The sequence below is a fragment of the Trachurus trachurus genome (assembly GCF_905171665.1).
Source record: "Trachurus trachurus genome assembly, chromosome: 21".
NCBI lineage: Eukaryota > Metazoa > Chordata > Actinopteri > Carangiformes > Carangidae > Trachurus > Trachurus trachurus.
Window position 1 is genome coordinate 2,029,237 of NC_139899.1, and position 21,041 is coordinate 2,050,277.

A 21,041-nucleotide genomic window follows, 5' to 3' on the forward strand; every position below is an offset into this window, starting at 1 on the left:
TTTACCTTTGGGTCTCCACTGATGTCAGTATGTCCTTGTATCTCATTCAGGGACATTCCTGGGCAGGGCATTGATATGCATGCCCGCACTGCATCATGAGACTCCCTTCTCCCCACAGAGCTGAAACACAACAGTTTGTCAACAACTGTGAACCTCTGATACTGTATTGACGAAACAAGCAGGATGATAAATCACTCTTGAAAAGTGGCTGCAGTTCTTTGTATGAATTCTACTGCAGAGACGTGGAGAAGACTTGATGAAGATGACCAGTCATTTGAGGCACTACATTACTTCCAGTAAGGTCTGAGGAAAAATGTTGGCCTAAGCAATGAAGTTTTTTGTAATGTTGAGATTACATCAAGTCAACAAATGACATGCATTATTGCTTTACTATATTTCTTACCAGTCTTTTCCATCACTTTTTCTTCTATCTTTCTTCTTGTCAGACTTTGCCTGCTTTCCTCCCAGAAGTGATGTAATCTTTTGCTCCCTCTTCTCTTCTTTTACTTTCGGCGGATCGCTTTTCTTGCTGTTGGGAGCAGGAAGTTTACTCTTACGAAAACCAAACCAGTTTGCCAAGGTTGAACCAGACTTTTGTTTGACTTCCGTGGTTCTCTCCTGTTCCTGAGACTTGTGCAAGTTCTCCTCTATGCCGAGCATCACTTTCTCCTCAATTGTGGTTATGGTACTTTGTCTCTCCGGTTCCTCAGAAACTGGCTCACCAAAAGCGCTTGAAAACTGTTGCTCGATCTGAAGGCGCCTAGCCTGTTCTCGCTGGAGCTTTAGACTTTGAAGCCTTTCACTAGAGGACCCCAGCTGGGATGGAACTGTCAGGCCCTCTTCAATCAAGAAGTTGTTCAAAAGGGATCGGTTCATCGGACAGTGGTAGCTGCTGGAGCAACTCATATTTCCTGGAAGGACATCACCAAGAGAGTTTAAGGAGCTCCCTGAGTGCGTTTTGATCTGGGTGCGCACCTTTCCGGATCTGTTGAAGCTTGGCCTATCCATGTAGCGTGCACCAAAACTCTGGCTACGAGCCTTGGCCCCATTCATGCCCATCACTGGCTTGAGGAGAGGTCTGGTTGACACAGACACAGACCTTTTAAACAGCCAACCCTCTTCATCAAATCCCCAGTCTAACATCACGCCACTGTCTGATGCGACAGGTTGACCACAGGGCTCAGAATCCAGTGAGTTACAGCGAGTCTCAATCTTCCTGCGGCCTTGAACGCAACCTTCATGTGTCGCCTTGGGATCACACGTAAAAGTTTGAAACGTCTGGACAGGTTTTGTTGCCGAGTTTGTATCATCCTTGTTCTGTCTTCCGAAAATAACAAAGGTATTGGTTTCCTGTCCAGCGATTGCCTCGTTTGATTTAGTATTCATGGGAAGAGCCATTTTTAAAGCTCTTGAAGTGGAACTTTGAGAATTATTGGAAACCCCATGGTAGTAAACATTGGAATACGCCGGTGGCAAGACTTCTGAAAGTTTTGGTTCGCTAACGCTCTGTTGGGACCTTCGTAAGATGCTCTGATTTGGGAGTATAGAGGGAACACCATTTTCATGGCAGGTAGCAGTTCTGTCCATGGATAACTGGCTTGAATCAGAAGCTTGAGATTCTTGAACTGGGACAGACGGCATCTTGGTTGAGTGGGTGTGGTAGAGCTTACTGGGGGTATCTTTCAGTGGTTTACCTTCAGCACCCATTTGAGGGGCTGCAGGTTGCTTGTCTTTAGTCACGCCGGCTTGTTGAGGCTGTAAAGCCGAAGAGAGCTGATGTGTTTGCGACTTGTTTGATGGTATCTTCCCAGTGGTAGAACTTTGAACCTGACCTGGAGATTTATGAGCCTCGGATAAGGAGTCACTAGTGGGTCTCAAAAGAAGAGAAGTGGTTCGACCAGGGGGTTGTGGGGCCGGTGGGGATCTAGGGTCTAAATGGGAAACATCACAGTGCTGGTCTTGACGTCGCTGTTTTCGTGGAGAGCAGGGTAAGTTGTCATATATGCTCTCTTCCACTGAGTCGCTGCTCGACTGAGGTCTTGTGATTTGCAAAGATGATTTTGTTGGGCTCTTGGAGGATTCGTTTACCCCCGGAGGTTTAAATGTCTTTGAATATTTCACAGGGGAAGCAAGGGGAGAACGCTGCTGCACATTCTCCAGAGACTTGGAAGTTGTTGATACCACAATATCTTCATCTTTCTCAGCTTTAGATAATGCTCCTTTACTTGAACCATGTGTTTTACTAAGATTCGTCCTTTTGCTAGGAACACTGTGCTCAGTAGGGTTTGACTGTCCTTTGGGCCTGTGGCTCTTAATAAGCTTTTGATGGAGAGGAGAATGAGTATGCTTTGCTTGCTCTGGTCCTCCATCTGCACTCTTGCTCCGCAAAATAAAAGCCTTCCTTGCTGAGTCAAATGGCTGAGGTTTCAGTTTCCTTTGAGGAGATTCTGAGATTGTGTAGTGCTGACTTTGACCACCGGCTTGACTTGCCTGATCCCTGCAATGAGGGACCTCTGCTGAAGAGCTGCGTTGTCTGGCTTCATTCACACAACTAAGGGCTCTTGTTGCTGAATGCGGAATACCTGAGCCCACATCACTTGTCCCAGCTTCCATTTGCTTGATCGTGAGTTTGCCCTGTTGTTTTTTGACTTGATCGAGTCTGGATTTACGGTCAGTAGACCTTTCTTGGTTATTGTTTCTATCGCTGAATTTCATACCTGTTGCTTTTTGTTTTTCTAGCGAGTCCTTATTCTTTTCCTGTCGACGTGTAAGGCTATCTGTAGGGCTAACACCAGGTTTTACCGTAGGGCCCTCCAAAAATTTAAAGTTGTCTGTCACAGGTGAGGGGAAAAGACCAGAGTTTCCAGCAGGTTTCACTGTGTCTTCCAGAAAGTTGCCATCATTGTCCTTAGCGACATCAAGCTTATCCAAGCACAGCTGCTCTTTTGTTGGTTGGTTACTGGTTTCCCCGCTTTGCAATTTAGGTGACTCATCATCCGCATCATCAGAGTCAAGGACAGCGATACTTCCCTCAGTCTTGAAAGGTTTACTTGTAGAGGCTGCTTGTTTGGCTTTTGCCCCTTGCAGGCCACACATTACACCAAGCGAGTATATGCCTTCGTTTGAGGTCATGCAGTCTTTGCAGTGTGGTACAGATGCATTTGAGGATGCCTCTTTGGAGCTGCACATTTGGAGACGCTTCAGGCCTTTCAGAATATGGCCTTCCTTCCATCCCAGGTCTGTCTGCTCGATGACTGCTGAATGATTGCTGGATACCGAACCTGCACTCATTCTTTTGTCCCGATTCGTAGCACTCTGTGGATTACAAGAAATATTCACAGTCAGTGAATTTGCATTTATTAATGAACTTGGTTTTACCCGAAATGGCACATATGTAACGGAGGTCCGCGGGTATAGTCACAGTCACGAGGTACCAGTAAGGAGAAGTGACGGAGTGTGGCGGTTAGCGGTACTGAAGTTCAACTCACTCACCCATAAAATATGTGCTAATCCACTTGCCAAGTGGTCATCGAAACCCAATCAGAGCAGGCCAGACAACATCGGTCACACATAGATGCTACCGAATACTCTACTTTGACAGCCTGTTCACACATCTTATTGAGGGAAGATGGATACAACCCACCTGCTTGGAGAGGCCACGTCCTTCTGCCCAGGTGTGGGAGCCACTGGAGTACTCACTGCAAGCACTGGATAGAGACAGTTCACTGCCACTGCCGCTACCGCTGCTGCGTGGGCATGTGAGGCTCAGCAGGCTGGGCCACCTTCCTGTAGGAATGCCAGCTTTTCCATTTCTTTGGATCTCCTGGAAAACAATAAATGACGTAATCAATCATCAGAAAACACTACAAATAGATGGATGTAGCAGTAATAACATCAGATTATACAATAATTGTGAAATTAGCACAGTAAATATCAAATCAGAAAAGTCATCATTGATGACTTTAACAAAAGAGACCCTTTTATGGGATGTACAATTTCATTTATCAGTGCTGACAAAAATTTTAATTATGGCTCACAGTCACACCAGGGAACTCAATGATCATCCATGTAATTCCATAATATTCTATAGATTCACTCGGCAATGTGACCAATAAACACTACGCCCCATGGCTCACAATTTGTCTCTGCCACAGATCTGAATGGATCAATATCGAGGATACATAGCTGCCTCTTTCCATCCAAAGGCTAATTGAAAAATGGAATGACATTTTCCTCTCCACTAGTGAGATGGCTCTTGTTTTAAAACACGTACGCCATGATTATTTTGGGGGTGGCTGGTGAATTAAGACATCTTAAAGTAATGCTTCAGTTCTGACTTTGAGGCAGACTATTCACAGAGTATGAAGACTTTTTGCATTAGGCGTTTGTTCATTTTTCAGATAAAAGCACAATGACTAAGTAGCATTGGATGATGATGTGGTTGTGTTGGGATCAAGTCGGAATCAAGCAAATTGACATTCACATAGTGTTCGTCTGTCTCAGATGATTATTCACATTTTCACTGGCTCAAGTCGAGTGCTTTTTGTGCAGAATTCTGAAGAAAAAAAAACCCAAACAATTCTACTAATGCCAGAGAAATCATCTACCTACACTGTGCAGAAAGAAAGAAAAGCACACTTTAAGCCTCTTGACTGAATCATTAAGTGCAATAGGAATCATTAAGTGCAATAGCAGGCAAAAGTATAGTAACGTAAAGTACTTGTATTGAAGGTTAATAGACTCAATAATAGAAGTGGCCCTGACAGGAATTTTAAAAGCCTTGAAACGGCATTCACTACATATTTTTTTATCACACTCATTTTATCTTCACTCCACGGTTTTGTCTGGAGCAGCAGTTTCATATAACGTTGACCAAGCTGCCATCTGTCCAGTTAAGGTTTACTGACAATAGATTCCATTAGATGCTGATCAGATATTTCCATCGTTTTGCTTTATGATTTTAGCACCACCAATAAAACCTGCCCATAAAAATTGGTATGGAGATTTTAAGTTCCTATCAACAGGTTCAACAACACATCTACACAAAATACAGTACTTACTCTATAATATGAACCTCATATACAGCATAAACACCTTTCTGGGGCTGGAGCCAATCCAAGCTAATGTAGGGCAAGGGATATAGATGGGAGACACTTACACACTCACATTCTCAACTACATGCAATTTAGAGACACCAATCTAGTGTGCATGTCTTTGCAAAGTGGGGGGAAGCTGGAGAAGCCGAAGAGAACCCCCGCAGACAAAGAGAGAACATACAAACTCCACCCAGAAATAAACCTGCCTGATCTCTGTATATGGAGCACTGGAAAGTTAGTAAGTTAATAGCGGATTGCAATTTCAATTCTCATAATTAGAGGGACTCGAGGAAGAAATTACCATTTGATTAGACAACTACTGTACATGATCTTGGTATTCCAACTGACTTAGATCTAAGCTCCAGCAGCCACAAGGCAACAATTAAATCTGCATTTAATCATCTCAAACATATCCCACTATCAAGTGCCTTTATCTCCAGCAGGGGGAACATCCTCTCATCTGGTCTCCTCAAAAAGACCTTTAGTCAGCTTCAGCTCATTCTTAATGCTGCTGCCGTGACAGCCAGTAACCCCAGCTCTTCACTCCTGCTCTTAAATCTTACTCTGGTTTCCAGTTACTTACAGAATAGATTTTAAATTGCTGCTGCTAGTTTATAAATCACTGGGTAATCTCAGGCCAAACTGCAGCTCTGATGTCCTTGAAGAGTTTAAACTGAGCCTCTATGCAGCACACAGACCCAACTTACTATCGAGATAAAATGGTCCGCAACTCTAAACACTTGTGATGAAATGAAAACCTCTGATTGGTGGATTTGTTGGTTGGTCTCCATTGGTCTCTGCAGCACTTTGATAACCTTACATTTGGGACATTTACAACTCACTGATGTGCTATATCTGTATTTTCTGAAAATCTCATTCATTTTTTTTTAAATTAATTTTGATCTATTTTAAAATCCTTACTTACTTCTTTTGTCTGTCAAGCAGTTTGAGAAGCTCCATGTCTATTTTGCATAATGCCAGTGAATATTGCTTCTTTGCCTTGGCTTATACTCCAAGGCAAAGCCACAAAGTCTCATGAAAGTTAAAATCCTTGATAATGATCATTACATAGGATATAGGATGGAACACCGAGTCACATTTGATTATGATTTTTGTCTCAATTTTGATTTTAATAAATTGAAAGATATAAAATAAACCAAAAAGTGTTTAAAGTAGGATTCTCTATTACAGAGATTCACAGTTTAATGTTTTCATTTCATGGTTCATAGGTCCACTTATCTGTGAAGGCTCCTGTGTGGAAAGCCAAGTCTGTTACTAGGAGCCTCTGGCACTGTTCACTGGCATGCTGCAGATGCTGTTTGTGTTGGTGCCATTTCCAATCACAGGGACCCAAAGGTATCAAGTGTTGCGACCCCATTTAAAATACCATTGATCGTTTGCAAAGCTGCCATGGCCAACTTCCTCTCAAAGTCATTAGTGTCATCTGTTAGCAATAATTAATGTGAATAGGAAATAATTGCATAAGGGAGCTGGGGACTAAAGTGATTTGGTCCATTCATTGATATTCACCTATTATTTGATTATCCGTGCTAGCCTTTATTTCACGAGTACTGTAGGAGAAGGCCACATCTGACTGTGCTTGTGCGGATTAATCTTGGAACTAATTACAGTCAGCGTGTCGAGGGGTATCTGAGATTTGACACAAGTGATATAGTTTAACAAAACCCTCAATCAGCATGGAGCTGTGCTTAAAGTCAAGGGCGATTTCAGTGAGGGCTGAGGGTGGGGGTGTTTTTTTTTTCCTTCATCGCATATCTTAATGTTTTTTCCACTCTGTAAAATGACTTTTCTTCATACTGTATTTCATTTCTGTTCCAGTAAATTCATTATTTCTAAGGCAAAGTGTATGTTTATTCAACTGCAACAGAACTCAGACCACATGGAAAAACTTGTAGGCCTAATTAAAGATGGAGAAACCATTAGTTCTCTTGATACACACTACTGTAAATATACTTTATACAGTCTTCACCCTGTAACATCTGTATCCATCAACCTGTATTACTGATCTACTTTTAAAGATACAGTAGTATCAGTATTGACAAGTCTGTGGAGACCATTACTGCGCTGATGCTCACAAGCTTCTGTAAATATGGAGATCACAAGGACAATTAGAAACTCAGAGCAAAGTCATTTTTCTTTTTATTTAAAATAACATCTATGTGGAGGCAACACTTCCAAATGGAAGAGCTAAAATTACTCTTCAGTTTCTGACTGTGGTAGATCAAAGTAGGTGTGGCACTTACATTGTACATTTGTATGAATACATTCTAAAAACTTTACATATTATATATCTATCTGTCTAATTTGTTCGGGATGTTTTGTGTTTGACTCTTAAAACACTTAAACATTTGTATTAAATTTTAATATTCAAATAAACAGGTCTTCTTCTTTTTCTTTTCTCTTTTCTCACCATAAGTATTATTATTATTATGGTAGTAGTAGTAGTAGTAGTCGTGTCATGATTATTAGGAGGATCTAGCCAAAGAAGTTATCAAGTTGCCTCTTGGAGGCTGTTAGTCAGATTGCATCACAGGCCTGTGTGAATAAATCATAGGATCCCTGCCTCCACCTCCAGCCCTCAGTCAGAATAATACAGTATGTTTCATGTGAGCTGGTGGATCTGCAGTTTATGGGAGCTCAGAACCTCACATGACTTCATACATATGAGTGACTTGCAGAAATGTAACCACTCTTCCCTTCTGGAGATTTCTCTGCCATGGACCTTAATTGATCATCACATATCATATTCCAAATAAACCTAAAGGTAATGTGCTCATGTTGTTGAGATAAGTAGAAGATATAAAGCATTGGAAAGATTCACCGCTGAGATGCAACAATGATGGATTTGTCTGCTTTTTTTAAAGCCCTGCTGACATTTTCTTTAACACGTTTCCTGGCACATAATAAGATTGGAGGCTATTAATTTTTAATCCACTAATTGTCTCAAATTGTGGCAGCAGGATAGTGTATGCGGGATTTCATAATGTGTGTGTCAGTAATGAAAGAACCCAGAGTACCAGTGGGATTCACTGATGTGTTTTTAATGGTTTTAAACAACAATGGAGCGAGATGGTGAGTTGATCCTCCTGTGTGGTTTTGGGCTTTTAATGGGAGTCGTAGGCAGTAACTAAAATATAGTCATAGTGTGCACAGTGGTGTGCTGTATTTGTAATGTTCTCCCTGAATTCCATTTAGTTTTCAGTAGACTATCTACTAAAAGTTTACGGGAGGAACGTGTGAAATAATGGCATGTCCAGGATATTGAAGTGGTAATTTGTTATTGAGCCATTTTCAGATTCGCTGTCACTGAAGCAAGCTGATGATCAGCAAACCATTCAGCCACGAGGACGATGCACTTTTGGGTTCACTTTAAGTCTCACAGCCTCATCCAAATATGTCCAAAACCAAGGTTACACTCACTCAACCAGTTTTCTCCACTCTCTTTCACTATATCACATGCACCAACTACAGCTTCATCCACCGCCCTCGTCTTCAGGCCACTGACATTAATATTTCTCGCTCATCTACACCGTGGTGTCTTCTCTTTTTCAGGTCACCTTCACCTCCTCTGCCCTCTCTCTCCTGGCTGCTGCTCTGTGTTTTGCCTGCTGGGCTGGGCTCTAACAAGATGCACTGCTGCTCAGTTAGGTGTCGGTACACAGACACAGGAGGGGGAAGCAGACTATGCTGGGTGGAGCTCTGCAGGGTGAGGTGTGCTGCTGCTCCAGTAAAAGAAGGACTGACCTTATCAAAACTTATCTGAAGAGAGTTTGTGAGTAAATATGACACAGTAAGTGACAATGATGAGTCAAATGTATCTGCCGTGGTTGAAAAATCAGAAAACAATTGCAATATCAAGACAGCCACTTATTTCCAAATCAACACTGGTTATCAATACATAGTTGTTGTTGTCTTTCTTTGCAAAAAGAAAAATCTCCCAGTTTGGATTCCTTCAGGGTCATTTAAGAGGTTTTAAAGGGATAGTTCAACATTTTGGCAAATTGGCCCATTGCCTTACAGTAATCCCTATAGTTTTAGGAGTAAGTTTGTTAGGCTTTAATTGTTGGTGCAATCTATTTTTACAGTAGAACGGCGGGGCAGAGCCGCAAGCTGCTCAGAGCACATTCACCACACTATGAAATAATAATGGAACGTTACGAGACAGAGTTGTTTTTGAGGCAAATGCAGAGACTGCTTGCTGGAAAACTGCCCCCAATGGAAACGCGCATCAGCGGTTTTGCATGAATTGACCACGAAAACAACCATCTCGTAACGTTCCCTTTCTCATAGCGTGGTGAATGTGCAGGTCACAACTTGTCCACCAGAGCGTTGTGGAGTTGTTGGATTGTGTATTTGATGAGTTTGATGAGGGAAACAAGAAATCCCATTAGCCTCTGTAGCGTAGCTCTGAGCAGCTCGCGGCTCTGCTCCACCGTTCTAAAAATAGCTTGCACCAACAATTTAAAGTAATGTACCTACTCCTAAGACTATAGGGATGATGGCAATGGGCCAATTTGCCAAAATGTTGAACTGTCCCTTTAACCAAGAGCTGAATCGTCCACTGGTTTCCTCCACTCCACACAAAACTGACCAAGTGATAGAGTTTATTTATTCTTTTTACCAGGATGTCCCTTGAGATCTCTTTTGCAAGGAAGACCTGGCTGAATTAGAAGTATGTGATTCACAGAAGCTGACACAGGACACAGAACGTCTCTGAGAAGAATCATTTACTCAACTTTCTTCTCTGATAACTTCACATCCACACATCGAACGATTCAAACTTTCTTTCAGTTGAAATATATATGTGAAAACAACCAAAATATGACATAAAAATGGATAAAAGTCATCCATCTTTGAGTTTTGGGGTTGGCAACCACAACTCTGACAACACTGATGTCACTGACAGACAAAAGTGGTTGTTTGTGTTGTACATTGTATTTGTGTTATAAATCTCCCTGCCCTGCAAAAGCCGGTGATTTTTTTCCACACACTTAAAAAAGGAGGGAAACACATATTGACTCTGCAATAGGACTTCACATGGCAGCAATATCAAATGCCATTTAAGGCACTTCAAAGAGGAAAATTCATTTTGCTTTGTGATGTATTTTCCTTTATCTTTCACTGCAGCCCTGAAGTTTATCTGAGGAACGACACACCAGCTGCTGTTTAAAAATCTCACAGTCCCGGGTCTCCAGAGTGTCGCTCTGCCGCCGAATTACAATAATATTGTGACAGACGACCCCGCCGCAGAGCCACTAGATTTTTAACAGCCGGGGCCTCTCTAGCACAGAGACACAGGGAGACGACAGCGCTGTTCTAAACAGTCCAAAGAGTTATTGAGAAGAAAAAAACACACAGTCTAATCATAGAAATGAATTAACACGTTGTCAGGACTTGTCTGTACATCAGGCGGGTCCCTGTGGTCTGCACCCCTCAATGGGCCGAGCATATCAAACTAAACATTTGTTAATCAACACCCCCGCCCCCCCCACTCCATCTTTAATTATGTTGCTACATCTGCCAGGATTTTCACACTGCGCATTATGTTGTAAATGATAACACAGACACACTTTCTCCCCAGAATATCACACAGAGTCAGCCCTCCATGTTTGCAGGCTGAGATAAGAACCATCACTTCCAGATTTCATAAGCTGGCAGTGGTTAGCTTATTAAGCTAACGTTAGGTCCAGTTCACTAAAGATGTCTAAAAAAAATAAAATTTCTGACTCCAGCTGACTCATTTAAACTGAACATCTTTCCTGGAGGTCGAAACATGCACTTGATGCCCACACAACAAACTCTGTGCTCAAATAAACCAAAGTAAGAGCTAAAAATGAAGTCTCTGATTTAAACGAGAGGAATCAGAATTACGTTATCTTAATCTCTATCTGCTAAACTTCCCTTCATCTGATAAAGAGCAGGACAGACCCACTAACGTTGTCTGAACTTTTGCTGCACCAAGGGAAACACTACAAAGTGAATGTGTTAGTTGTGAACAGTGTTTTATGTAACTAATGCAAACCAATGTCACTAAGTCAATCAAGGATGTGCTTGTTGGCCTTGATCATAATGTTGAAGGGGACATACAGTATTATGGAAATATCACTTTTTGAAGGCTCTTTAACATATATTTAGGTGTTTGTCTTGCCTTCTGGCCCCCAAAATGCCTGTAATTGGTTCTGTAACCTGGGACCGGTAGAAAGGACGGGGCAAGCAGTGGTTCATTTGCATTTAAAGGGACCGACACTGAAACCAGCCGTTCTGAACAGGGCTGTTGTGAGAGGATGAAAAGAGCTGTGATGTTTGATCCTTGGGGGATTTTGACCAAAGCATGTCACAGACATGTCTTTAAGACACCTGGGAACTATTAAAATTTGTGGAAAGGAGGCAGAATATGTCTCCTTTAATGTAATAAACAGTTAGCTAATTACATGTTCACTTTTCCAGTTAACATCAGAACTGATAAACACATTATTAAAATATTCTTTAGACTCTCTAGAGGTAAGAGGGCCTTTGGTTTTGAAAAGGTTATAAAAAGGACAACACTCTCCAAACTCATTTGACTCAATCTGATCACACTTCACCCAGTACAGTCTGTGGCTAAATCTCAAATGTAACAGCTCTGCTGTCATGGTCATGCAATGTCATGTATAATACTATACTGTTTGTTAACACTACCATCAAACATTACATTATTTTATTTTTATTTTTACTATCTGTATGTGATGTGACCGCTGTTGACTTTGTTTTGTCTCATGTAAGCCTTGCTGGCAAGCGTTTGTGTTCTGTCTGTTCTGTCTATAAGTGAGACCAAAGATGAATTTCCTGCCTTGGCGGGACAATAAAGTTTTTCTAATTCTAATTCTAATTCTAATACTGTAGTTATAGCTAGTTGACTGGGACTGTGATTATAATGTTGAAGAGTGAAGGAACAGGTGGATCCTTGTGTGGAGCAGGTGGCTGTGCATATGGACATGTCTCCCTGCTTCTTATTCTTCTTCTGTTTGTGCCCACTTGTCTATATCTTCTGTACATCCCCTCACTAAAACACAGAGTCTGGAAACTCCTGGAAAAAAAACAAAGTTGTTCTTTCTCCCTCTCCCTCTCTTTTGTTTTCTCCTGTGAGTTGCGAGCAGCCTTGCCATAACCTCGCTCAGAGTCAGTCTACCTGACTGGGAACAGGTGTGCCTTCACAGTGATTAAGGAAGCTAACAAGCATAACTCGCAGTGAAAAACAAATTTTCCATTTCAATAAATCATGCATCATTACCACTGTGTTATCTGGCAAATTGATACCCAACCAGTGTTATGTCTCCAATTAAAAAGCCCTCCATCACTGATCATTTCCCTCTCTCCAGTGCTGATGAGGACAATAAAATGACCTGTGCTTCAGTTTTTTCAAATGCTCTGTAGCAGCTGTAACAGAGTGTACAGCCTAATTTATTCCGGCCTCTCTGCTCCTACTTTGTGGAAAGTACAAAGGCCGTGATCTCCTGTTGCAGTAATCGTGCTGTTCATCTGGTCTCGGAGGCCTGGCTCGGCACTGAGAAAGGTGAGCGGTCCAGGCAGGGTCTTTAGAGAAAAGAGGCTTATGAGGAATAATGACCTTCAGTCTCACCATGTCTGGCACTCTGAATGTGTTCTGCATAAATGAGGTGCAGGTAAGACTCCAAACGCATATTGGGAAGCTGTTGATCAAAGTATTCAAAAGATCTGTTTTTCTGGATACAATTAGGTTTAGTTTCCCATCACTAAGTGTGGTTTGAATTCCAAATGTCCAGTACAGATTAAAGGGATACTTCACCCAAAATCAATAATTCACCAATTTCCTCCTCACTGTCATGCCAAGGAAGGGTTCGGAGAACTTTCAGAGTCATCAAAACGCTATGAAACATCCAAATCAACAATCCAAAGTGGCGCAGTAGGTTAAGCAGGCGCCCCATGTGTTGAGGCTATAGTCCTCGTGTAGGCGGCCCCGGTTCGAATCCTGCATCGGACGGCCCTTTCCTGCATGTCATTCCCCCTCTCTCTGCCTCCCCATTTCCTGTCTCTCTCAACTGTACTATCAAATAAAGGTTTGAAAAAGCCCCCCAAAAAAAAGCTTAAAAAAAAAAAAATCGAAATGCCTCCATACTGCTTGTCCGTAAGTGTCCTGAAGCCGCAATATGGAAAAATTGTTCGCAAAAAAATTATTTGATCTCTGTTTTTAGCCTTGTAGTAGTAGCTCCCAACTTTTTCATGTTGCGGCTTCAGGACATTTGGGTCAGTACAGATGAGCAGTATGGAGGTAAAGTGAACTCCATCCGCCGCCATTATATGAAAACCTGTTGCCAGCCGGACCACCCCTGGAACTCCTAAAGCGTTTTCATTACTCCAAAAGTTCTCCAATCCCTTCCTTGGCATGACAGTGAGTAGGAAATTGGTGAATTTTTGATTTTGGGTGAAGTATCACTTTAACCATGGTGAAATGTGAATAAGTCGTAATGAAAAGCAGCTTGAGTTGGAGGGGACAGGGAAAAGGAAAGAGAAAATAAAGTCTAGGAGGCTACTTCTCTAATAATTCTCTGTGTGGACACTGTGTTCCCCTGGTGCCTGTAGCTTTCCTCTGCCTCCTGCCACAGTCCAAATACATGCAGGTCAGTGTTAGTAGAGACTCTACATTGCCTGTAGGCATGAGTGAAAGTGTGACTGCATGGTTGTTTGTCAGCCCTGTGATGGACTGTCAACTGTACCCTGCACTAAGCAGAATGGCTGACGACTGCCTGCTATCATGAGGTTGTATAAGTAAAGCTAAGTTTAAGGCATCTTTATTTTAAGGTGATAGAATATAAAGGGTGTATCAGCAACTTGTAATGAACCATAATCTTACCTAAATCCCATCACCTGTGGATGAACTCATCTGTCATAAGCACAAATAAAACTGTTGTTTATCTGTCATTTTCTCAGGAAGTCCATAATTTAAATACTTTGAAATCAGATATTTACATGCAAAGCCCGTTCTCAAAACTTTTGTTTGTGACTTTGCTGGAGACAAATATAACAACTGTGCTTAAAATTCAAGCTTCAGGGGCGATATAATTATCTTACACAGCTAATGTAGCCTCCTGGACAACTGGGAAAGCTGCATTAGTGAATCAAAGGCTCCGTATTTGGCACATAAAAGTTTTTTCTTCCCTTTTTTCCCCGTCATGCTGCCAGCAATGTTGTGTTATTAACATTTTGAACTTTTTTATGCTGCAAAAACTCATCTTGCCTAGTGAAACACTGAAAGTAGCTTCTAAGATTTGTAATTCAGCGTCCGCACCGAACCAGTGGAAAACAATAACGTTCATTTTCTGGCTTGAGAAAGATCCAATGACTATTTTACTCAGTAGATGGAGCGTTTAATCAGGGGAAACTTGGCTGAAATGTTTGGCAAAGAGGAGCAGAGAAACAGACTGCAGGTCAAACAGTCAAAATATAGGCAGAAATATCCAAATGTATGTAATATTCAGATTAGGGAAGTGTGAATTCAAGATGTGACTAATTAATGGTCTTTCGTAATAAGAAATGCTCATATTAAGCAATTATGTAGTTATACTCTACCACAGCAGAATATTCTTTCACTTAAGATTTAACTTAAACCAGCAGCTAATTAACTGTGAGACCAAGCTTCATCACAACCTGAGGAACAATGTCAGCATGTAGCATACTTCTTCCCAGCAGAAGCAGCTGAGCGTCTCTGCAGGGTTACATGACTTTTCTCCTACAAACACTGAACCCCTCATTTTAGCAGAGTCTGCGAGTTTGACCTTTACAGAAAAGGTCAAAGATGAAGGACAGCATTTCCTGCTCCGCTGGGCTCGCAGCATACTTAATGAACTGGTCTGGGATTTCATAGACTTTCCCTCATGATTTCCCCGAGGCTGGAAATAGAAAATACTGAATAAACTGTATGAATACTTGCAGAAATTCCTATGTTAATGGCCAGTTCTGTCTTTAATGGAAAACCCAGTCCTCAGAATAAGGGGCGTAGATTTGTCCAGGAGAGGAACCACGCTGAGAGCCCCGGCAATCCAAAGAGACCTTTAGAAACAAAGAGACTTCTCTACTGTCTTCTGCATAATGATTGTGACTCTCTGCACAGGGGAGACGGGTCGCTTCATTAGGACTCGGGCAGTTTAGAAAAGTTTTGACTGAGATCCTGCCAGTACTCTGATCAAGACCAATTATGCATCTAAATACTGTATCTGCTGTGTTGAGGATGAGGAAAGGGACTAATACAAGTTCAAAGTTGATGCCATTGTTAATGTTTGCAATGCATACACTCATGTTGCATTGAAGCCCTTACTAAAACATGAATAGTGCTCACTGTAACATCACTTCAGACATTAGAATCTACCCTGTAACCCGGCAACTCACACCCTGGATCGCCTGCTATGCACTCTACAGACACGTGTTATGGTGTAATGGACACAGCATTAAAGGGATAGTTCAACATTTTGGCAAATTGGCACATTGCCATAATCCCTATAGTCATAGCAGTAGGTTTGTTACCTTTATTTGTCGGTGCAAGCTATTTTTAGAACGGCGGAGCAGAGCCGCGAGCTGCTCAGAGCTACACTACGGAGGCTAATGGGATTTCTTGGTTTCCCTCATCAAACTCATCAAATACACAATCCAACAACTCCAAAACGCTCTCGTGGACAAGTTGTGACCTGCACATTCACCACGCTATGAGATAATAACAGAACGTTACCACACAGAGTTGTTTTCGAGGTAAATTCGTGCAAAACTGCTGATACACGTTGCCTTCAGGGGCAGTTTTTCAGCAAGCAGTCTAGAATATTTACCTCGAAAATAATGCCAAAATGTTGAACTACAGATGGAAATTAGCGGCTCCGCTAAATCTGGTGCAGCCATCTTTTTATTGTCTCAATAATTAATGTCACTGCACACTGTCCTTTTTAAATAAATTTAAAAAACTATCCCTTTGACAGGGTTTGAAAACTCATCTTTGTGTCACCAGATTGTAGGCGGACACACTCACTCGCACACATATTAACAATCTTGTTTCCCACAGCTGTTCAAGAATCAAGAGAGACCTGAGCGGGAATAAAGTGTTGTTGTTGCATTGTGGTCACTGGAGAACATCAGCCCCTGTTGTAGCTATGTCTTGACCTGAGGAGTGCTGCTGCAGGAGTGAGTCCAAACTCCAATTCCAAATTGAGTAAGCATTCTGGTACTTCCAGTTCCTGCGTCCCTGAGTCTATTGGTTTTTTAATGGATAGAGGAACAAAATAAAGTCTGTGTCAGCACAAGCTCAACACATTGTAATTCTTTATTCTACAACATAAAGTACAACACAACACACACACGGATCACCTGCAGGGGGACCCTTGCCTTCGGGTCCCCAATTGGGAACTGAACCCGCCACTGGCATGACGGCCACACAGACACAAAACAAAGTTAGAATATAGTGGCTGACTTTCAATGCAATACAGCATTAAAACTAAAACAAAAAACAAAACAAAACAAAAAACAACAGCCGAGGACTATCTTCCTGCCACCTACCAGGAATGAAGGCATGAGGACAAGTGGCTCACTGCAGCAGCATCTGCAGAGGTGTAGCTGTTCAACAGCACACGCTTCAAGTGTGAGGTAATTGGCTTCAACAAGCACATGTAATTCCTGCTGGGATGATAACAGCAAGAGATCCTGATTGCAGCTCAGTAAAGCAGCGTTTGTGTCAATTACAGCTTGCACCTTTTTAAATGTAGAGATGGACTAACAAGCTCATGGCTCAACCAGCCAGTGCAAAGGCTTTATTCCAAAACTCAACTCAGATGCAGAAAGAATCATGTGTCCATCAGAGGTACCATTAATTATTCATAGCAGACCTGTCCAGCTGACTTAAACTTATTATTTTTCTGAGCAGCCACAACTTTACCTGTAACCTGTTTTTAAACCAGTTAAAACCTGTCATTCTGATCAACGCAATGTCTCTGTCCTATAATAATCAATATTTGGTGCTTGGAAATGAACTCCTCTACATGTATGACCTGCTTCACCAGTCTCACTTTGAGAATACTTCTGGTCTCCATGGATTTGTTATTTAGGAAGTGTATCTGTACGGGCAGCTCTGTGCAACATGACAGTGTTGCTGCCTCATTATAGTTTGACACTGACCAAAGTAGCCAAATCCAGCCTGTCAGCAAGGTTACACCAACAGACCTCACAAAAGAAGCTTAACCAATATATGAATCATAGCAGCAACAGTTAGAGGCAAATGAAATTGTACAGCATGCAGTTATATTGTGACAGAGAAGGAAAAGGTGCAAAACTGCAGTTTGTTATTACATGAAAATATTAAAAGGCCTTTAGAAAGCATTGGTGAGAACAGAAACTACATAGCCTATATATAAAAAGAAAAATGTAACAGCAGCATCCGGCCGGATGTTTTAGAATGATCATGTCTGCCCTGAAAACTAATTACTCTGACTTTAAATGTCCAAACAGACTCTTTGCCTGAAGTTTCATCAGCATGTAATGAACTTCATGACATTGCCTAACCTTGTCTCAGTGACATGTCTGACAACCATAACCCCCGTTCCAGAGCTTCTGCTGTCATGAGAAATGACCGCCCTCCAAATTTTTGTTGCAACTTTCAGGCAATAGATTACCACTATGTTGGCAGGCACTGGAGAGTGTATGACTGCTCATCACCGCTGTGAAGACCGGAGACAGAAAGAATACTGGATATGAAAAATCTCAAACTGAATTTAAAGAGTAACTGTAACACTGAATTCATCTTTTTGTGTAGGTAAATTACATGTACAGTTCATTTATTATGCTAACTTCTGATCCTAGATCAACCTTACAGAGTTCATTTCAACACAATTTTCCTTTTTTTCAGTAGTTCTGTCCTGTAGATCCCTAAAAACACCTGGGACACTCCACCCCCAAACTACCAGGTACAGTAGTGACACATTCATTATTATTATTATATTATATTATGGCCACATGAGGGGCATCAGAATGAACTCCAATTGAAACAATTACATTATCACCATACAGTATTCACACAATACTGTTTGGTTCTGGGCAGGTAGCACAGTGAGTTTCTGGGGCTTTTATGCTGAAATACGTCTGTCTAATGCTGCTGGATAGAAGTGGAACTGGCCAAACTTCCCCCTTTAACACAGTGGCCTTGTGGGTAACTTGAGTGTTTGACGTGATATTGTGAGTCTCTCCCAGTGTGTGCAAGAAATATAGTATCAGCAGCTGCATTCAGTGCGCTGTGTGGAGGATGTGGACAGACTGACAAAAGTGTGATTCTCAAACTTTGTCACCTCAGATGACACTAATTAGACCACAGGCCTCCATCTGATTGAGTTTTACTTTTAGTGTTATTACAGAAAGTGTTTGCCACCCGTGACTGAAACAGTCCCCCATTCTGACATACTTATGGATGGAGCTATAATGAAAATAATGCATACTGATAATAATAATAATTCCACTTTGCTTGAAACCCACAGGAAGCCACATTTTGACAACCACTGGTCTAGATAAGATGAAGTTTCAGCTTAATAGTCACTGAAATTGTGCTCACGGCCTCGGGAGAGAGATAAAGTGCTTTTTTCATACTCATACTTTTGGAGTTACAGATCTGGAAAGTTAACACAAAGTTTATCAGAGTACAAAGTAGAAAAACAAATCAGCAGGAAGACACTGCAGCCTACCTGAGAGATAATTCTCTGTGGTGTCATTATTACAAACTCCTGACAATGTCAGCCACATTGATACAAAAAGACTCACTATCTGTTGTTGTGCACTACATATTTGACATCCATCCGTCATCCATCACATCTAATCGGCCTGCGTTAACTGTTCAATGGGTAGTGGGGAAAGTGTCTGTTCGTTTTTACTGTATTTTCAATCCTAAAGGGATAGTTCAACATTTTGGCAAATTGACCCATTGCCATAATAATCCCTATAGTTTTAGGAGTAGGTTCGTTACCTTTAATTGTCAGTACAAGCTATTTTAAAATGGCGGAACAGAGCCGCGAGCTGCTCAGAGCTACGCTAAAGAGGCTAATGGGATTTCTTGGTTTCCCTCATCAAACTCAACGTTCTGTTATTATCTCATATATGGTGAATGTGCAGGTCACTACTTGTCCACCAGAGCGTTTTGGAGTTCTTGGATTGTGTATTTGATGAGTTTGATGAGGGAAACCAAGAAATCCCATTAGCCTCCGTAGCTCTGAGCAGCTCGCGGCTCTGCTCCACCAATCTAAAAATAGCTTGCACCGACAATTAAAGGTAACAAACCTACTCCTAAAACTATAGGGATTATGACAATGGGCCAATTTGCCAAAATGTTGAGCTATCCCTTTAATAATACTGTAGGTTTGGTTTCGTTTTCTGGGTGTGGCGCTTACGACATTACAGTTTGTTTGCTGGCAGTACATCATCATATTTATGTCTGTTGTTGGAAATTGAAACCGTTTTATAACAAACAAGTACTGAACAGAGCAGCTATAAAGCTCCTGAGTGCAGTAAGAAACAGAAACTGAACAATCAGTTGTTATGATGAACTAACAATACAACAGGAGCAGCAGGGTCTGCAGCAGTTACCCCGCCCCGACGCTCTCCGGTTCAGAGCGTCTTAATTAAAGAGACATGTTCAGCACATTTTCTCACTTCTGACTCCGTCACCTTGCAGCCACAGCTTTATGACGGGTCACTTGAGTGCAGTGGAGCAAACCACCCAGACACCAACTACACTATTTAAGAACAGAAGAATATAAAGCCCAAATGAATCAATTTCCATTTCTGAATCCTACAGCCAAACTGTACGAGCTAACCATTTAAATTGAATTGCATTCTGGGTGGATTTCTCTCTCTTTGTGGTCCTTTTGAAAGTTAGTAGTAACCTTTAGAAGTGGAGAGCGCCGCTCATGTAAAATTCAAACAGCCTTCGAGCAGGCTACGTCTGTCAGCGTCTGTGTCCATTGTACCATGTGCTCCTACCTGGGAGACAGGAATCGCGGACATTTTGACACGTTGTTGGAACAGCACACTCAGTATGCGGTTTTGCTGCTCCAAGTCAAACACACGGGTCCGCAGCTTCACACACTCCTCTTTCAAGTCCTGGAAACCCCCACAGAGAGGAGAAAAATGGACACACAACAGTGACTATGGGGATATTTCCCAACTACACGTGTATCAGATGCTAATTTAACAGCTGCGGGACACAATGCTGTATTTATGCAAGAAACACATGACAGCAAAAAAACAACATCAAAGCAACAGCAACAAATAGTCGTCCAGCGTTTTGCTGTGGTGAATCTTGTCATCGTAACACAATGAATTAAACAATGATTTACAGAGAATAGAGTATCAGTATGTGCTGAGCAAACTCATTATAACTTAGCCAGCATAAGCAATGACTCTATGTGTACTATACAACAGTTCTAAGTACATGCAGGTTAAAGGGATAGTTCACCCAAATTTCACTCATTATCTACTCACCCTCATGTCGACTAAGAGCTGTGAGAATTTTCAGAGTCCTCCGTTCCTTCTCTGAGTTACGGGGGGGTCCGCGCAGCAGTATTTGTCCATATAATGGTTGTCAATGGATACCAACTTTCTTCGTCCAAAAAGACACACCAAAAAACATCCAAATACCTCCACACTGCTCGTCTGTAATGTCCCTCTTGTATTGAAGCCCCGACATGAGAAATGTTTCCGCCGGTCAGTGCAAATCACGCGAGATTTGCACTGACACAGGAAGAGCGGTGAACCGACACACTGGGAGCTTCCGCTACAAACAAGCTTAGAATAGTTAATTTTTTTCGGAACAATTTCTCATGTCGGGGCTTCAATACAAGAGGGGCATTACAGACGAGCACTATGGAGGTATTTGGATGTTTTTTGGTGTGT

General features: G+C 41.8%; 1 protein-coding gene across 1 annotated transcript in view; it reads right to left on the reverse strand.

Annotated features, from left to right (window-relative positions):
* Positions 1 to 21,041, reverse strand: part of LOC311004966 (nck-associated protein 5-like) — a 65,593-nt gene that overhangs the window by 16,636 nt on the left and 27,916 nt on the right. Inside the window, exons 6-9 of the mRNA XM_083997211.1 lie at positions 20,130 to 20,249; positions 3,644 to 3,823; positions 404 to 3,315; positions 6 to 120 (exon numbers count right to left, since the gene is read on the reverse strand). Of these exons, the coding sequence (XP_083853337.1) occupies positions 6 to 120; positions 404 to 3,315; positions 3,644 to 3,823; positions 20,130 to 20,249 (3,327 nt within the window). The remainder of the gene's footprint in view (positions 1 to 5; positions 121 to 403; positions 3,316 to 3,643; positions 3,824 to 20,129; positions 20,250 to 21,041) is intronic.